Source organism: Myotis lucifugus, unplaced genomic scaffold (genome assembly GCF_000147115.1).
Source record: "Myotis lucifugus unplaced genomic scaffold, Myoluc2.0 scaffold_414, whole genome shotgun sequence".
Classification (NCBI taxonomy): Eukaryota; Metazoa; Chordata; class Mammalia; order Chiroptera; family Vespertilionidae; genus Myotis; species Myotis lucifugus.
This window is the reverse complement of record NW_005871462.1, coordinates 700,588-705,274: the sequence shown is the minus strand read 5'-3', so window position 1 is coordinate 705,274 and position 4,687 is coordinate 700,588. Positions and strand designations below refer to the sequence as shown.

General features: G+C 38.6%; 1 protein-coding gene across 1 annotated transcript; it reads right to left on the bottom strand.

The window, feature by feature from the left end:
• Window positions 1-372: 372 nt before the first annotated feature.
• Window positions 373-1,311, bottom strand: LOC102438255 (olfactory receptor 7D4-like). Its single transcript, XM_006102447.1, has one exon. It carries the CDS (start codon window positions 1,309-1,311, stop codon window positions 373-375), a length of 939 nt encoding a protein of 312 aa, XP_006102509.1.
• Window positions 1,312-4,687: the final 3,376 nt, after the last annotated feature.

Genomic DNA, 4,687 nt, shown 5'->3' with positions numbered 1-4,687 from the left:
TCCATTCTTCTGGGGAAAAAAGGCATACAATCCAGTTAAGGTGAAGCTCACAAACATATGAGGACAACATTTTGGGGAACTAAGTTAACACTTGATATGATAAGTGCTTCAAATTTAAAGAAAAAAAATCTTCAGAACAGCTGGAGGAATGCTGTCCACATATGGAATATTGGGAAGAAAAGTGAAAAAGGAATTTCTGAGGGAGCTGATGAGAAGAAACTAATACAAAAATAAGCAAAAGTGAAATCACACATGCTTTGAAAATAGAAGAAATAAACCATATCATTTAGGAGAAATAAGAACCAGATATTTAAATTTGCAACATTTACCTTTGGATACACAATGACACTTAGTTCTGAGACCAGTGATCCATCACAGACAAGATGCTGCTAGTTTTAGGAGCCTTCTCAGGGCCCCCTTCACATCCTTGTTCCTCAGGCTGTAGATGAAGGGATTCAGCATGGGGGTGACCACGGTGTACATGACTGAGGCAACTGAGTTGTGTAGGGAAGAATGGGTCAGAGCGGAACTGAGGTAGACCCCCAGGCTCGTCCCATAGAACAAGGAGACCACAGAGAGGTGAGACCCACAGGTGGAAAATGCTTTATATTTCCCCCCTGTAGATGACATTCTCATTAAAGAGGAGACAATCTTGGAGTAAGAAAACAGAATCCCTGTAAGAGGAAGCACACGCAGGAGGGCAGCAGACACATATAAGACGATGTTATTGATGAGGGTGTCAGAGCAGGCCACCTTGAGGATCTGAGCCAGTTCACAGGAGAAATGTGGGATTTCAGTGTGGACACAGAAGGTCAGCCCCCTCATCAGTAGAATATGAAGCAGGGAGACCCAGAACATGATGAACCAAGATATCAGAACCAGAATGCCACAGAAGCGTGGGTTCATGATGACCGTGTAGTACAGGGGGTGGCAGATGGCCACATACCGGTCATAGGCCATCACAGTCAGGAGTAAGGTGTCCATTCCAGCAAAAATCATTAAAAAATACACCTGAATGAGGCACCCAATGTAGGTAATGCTTTTGCTTTGTGCCTGGACATTCACCAGCATCTTTGGGACCGTGGTGGAGGTGAAACAGATGTCAACAAAGGACAGGTTGGCGAGAAAGAAATACATGGGGGAGTGGAGGTGGGCATCAGAGCTGATGGCCACAATGATGAGCAGATTTCCAAGCACAGTGAACAGGTACATGCACAGGAACACTCCACAGAGGAGGGGCTGCAGTTTGGGATCATCTGAGAGACCCAGGAGCAGGAATTGTGACACTTCTGTGTGGTTTTCTGCTTCCATGCAGCTGGTGTTTTATCTGAAGAAGGAGGCAAAAGCAGCATTCAATGAACAGTCAAATGTCATCTCAGCTAGTCATCAGCTTTTAACAATTAAATATATTTTTGTTGATTTCAGAGAGGATGGGGGAGAGAGAAAGAAACATCAATGATGAGAGAGAATCATAAATCAGCTGCCTTCTGCACGTCCCCCACTGGGGGTAGAGGTTGCAACTCTGACTGAGAATCGAACCGTAACATCCTGTTCATGGGTTGATGGTCAATCACTGATCCATGCCGACTGGAATATGCATCACCTTTTGATTTCAACATTGCTTGGACATCTTACATGATCTAGTAGTCATTCCAGTGCCAGTGATTTACTCATTTAACCCAGTTTTATTTTAAGTTGCGTAATCATTCAGAGTTTTTAAAATTTATCAGTAATGTTTCTATCTCTTGTTTATATTCTACTCACTGGTTCTAATTCTCTTATCCAAATTTTGGGATATAAATCAATTTCTTCTCTCATATCAGCCTTCCAAAATAACTAAAGACATTTAAGGTATTTTCTTTGATAACCTCCATACCTCTTTCATTTCATAATCATCAATTAAACATGTGTTTTCATCTCAAACAATCTTATGTTATGACCTGATGCTTTATATTGATGTAACAGTTCACTCTCCATGTGCCTTATTGTATGTTCATCTAATAATATGATTACTGCTAATGCCATCTTTCTGAGGTACCAAAATGCCTTTAATTACAATAAGAACTCAATAAATTATAGATATTATTGTCATTATTTATCTACATCTTTTACCTCAATTATTTTCTTTTTGTTAATTTTCACCAAGAATATCCCCCCCCCAAATGATTTTTAGAGAGAGTGGAAGGGAGAGGAGAGGCAGAGAGAGAGAGAGAGAGAGAGAGAGAAAGAAACATCGATGTAGGAAAGCTACATTGATTTATTGGTTCCCACATGCACCCCTGCAACTGCGGTACATGCCCTTGACCTTCAGTCCATAGGCCACCGGTCTAACCAGTGAGCCAAACCAGCCAGAGCTAAATTATTTTTTATATATAACTCTTCCAAAGTATAGTATAGAGCTATAATTTATAAAGTAGGATCTTGAGTCAAACTTCCTGGTATAGAATTTGGTGTACCATGTTACATCTCTGTGACCTTGACTAAGTTATTTTAGCTGCTGATACCTCACCTATACAATGAGAGTAGTAAACATTTTTTACATTGTAGGATAGATGAATGATTACATGAGACGATGCATATAATTTTTCTAGTGTAGTTTCTGTGACATACAGTGTACACTTGATAAAAGTGAATTTCTGTTCTTAACATCACCCTAAATCTGCGTTGCATGGTCACCATTTTTAGTATTTCTAAATATACTAAGCTGGGTCAGTCATCATTATAAACATATCAGGTCTATTATCTTTTTTTTTTTTTATCACTATGCAACACTTCTAATTAATGAAGATCCGTTTGACTTCCTCCTCCAGATACTGCCTGCCAGGTGGATTTTTCTCAGAAGAGGAAGATGCATATGCACTACATAGATAATAGGGGAAACAGAAGCACACTACCATCATAATAAAGTAGAAAGCATGTGTGAGGGTATGTGCCCATGTGTACATGCTATTAAGTGGAGGTGTGTTGTATTAAATTCAGTGGAATTAATTGAAAAAATGATATAATTTATGTTAAAGTATTCAAAGTGTCTATCTATGAAATCACCCTAAAAATCGAAAGGCAAATTTAAGATTTGAAAATAAAAAGGCAACCAGTTAAATGGGAGAAGTTAAATATTTGCAAACAATACTTCCAATACAGGGGCTAATATCCAAAATATATAAAGAACTCATTTAACTCAACAACAAAAAAACCAAGCAGTTCAATTTAAAAATGGGCAGGAGACCTGAACAGACAATTTTCCCAAAAAGACAAGCAGAGAGCCAACAGATATATGAAACAAAGCTTAAGTTCACTAACTCCAGGGAAAGTGCAAATAAAATCCACAACAAGATATCACCTCATATCTGTTAGAATTGCTATTATCAATAACAAATGATAATAAGATTTTGAGAGGATGTGGAGAAAAGGGAACACTTTAGGGAATGAAAATTGGTGCAGCTTCTATGTAAAACAGTATACAGGCTCATAAAAAAAAAGAAGAATAGATTACTTTATCACTCAGCAATTCATTTTCTGGGTATTCACCTGAAAAATTTGAAAACATTTATTCATAAAGATATATGTAAGTACCTTTACGTTTATCGCAATAACCAAGATATGAAAACAACCTAAGTTTTCTTCAATGGATCACTGGATAGAGAAAATATGGTATATACTTATTATTGAAAACTACTCAGCCATTAAAAAGACAAAATACTGCCATTTGTGACAGCATGGGTGGATCTTGAGAGTATCATGCTAAGTGAAATAAGTCAGATAGTAAAGGACAAAAACCATATGATTTCCCTCATATGTTGGACATAAAACAGAAACCAACAAGTGAACAAACAAAGCAAACTCATAAATATAGACAATAGTATGGTGGTTATCACTGAGACAGGTGTAGGGGGAGAATAAAAGAGTAAAAGGGGTCAAACCTATGGTGATGGAAGGAGACTAGACTTTGGGTGGTGGTGAGCAAACAATAGACTATTCAGATGATGTATTATCTAGACTTAAGCAGCATTATTAACCAATGTTATCCCAATACATTTAATTTTAAAAAGAATGTACATAAATGCTTATCTTACCTAATAAAAGACAAACATGTAAATTGACTGTCCCTCTGCTACACTCACCAGCCAATCAGGAGCATATGCAAATTAACCCAACAAAGATGGCAATTAATTTGCATACGTAGGCATGAAGTGGCGGAGCAAAAATGGAAGGCTCTGGGCTGGAGCAGCAAAGACAGAAGGCTCCCGGCTGGAGTGAAGGCCTGGGTCCCAGATGCTGGAGGAAAACCGATGCCCACAGCCAGGGGAAGAGAAGGCCTATTGCACGAATCTCTTCCTGCAACAGGCCTCTAGTGTTCTCAATAAAATATTTCACTATTACTAATGACTAGAGGATGCTGATAAAGAAGGAGAGAAAAAAGTCACTGAGGAACCATTTAGTCTGTGAAGGTTGGCAGAAAAGACTTTTCTGAAATATGAATATTTGAGAAGAGAGAGGAAGGATGGATAATTGGAAATTAGGAGAAATTGAAAAAGGGTAAGCACTTGGGACTAAGAGAAGAGAATTTCCAGTTGTATTTGGGTTGGTGAGCTTGGTATCAAAGGGATTTGAGAAACCAGTGAGATAGAGGACAGGTCACTGGTGTCAGGTGGGATAGAGTGTGTGAGTCCTACAGTCTGAGCATCCT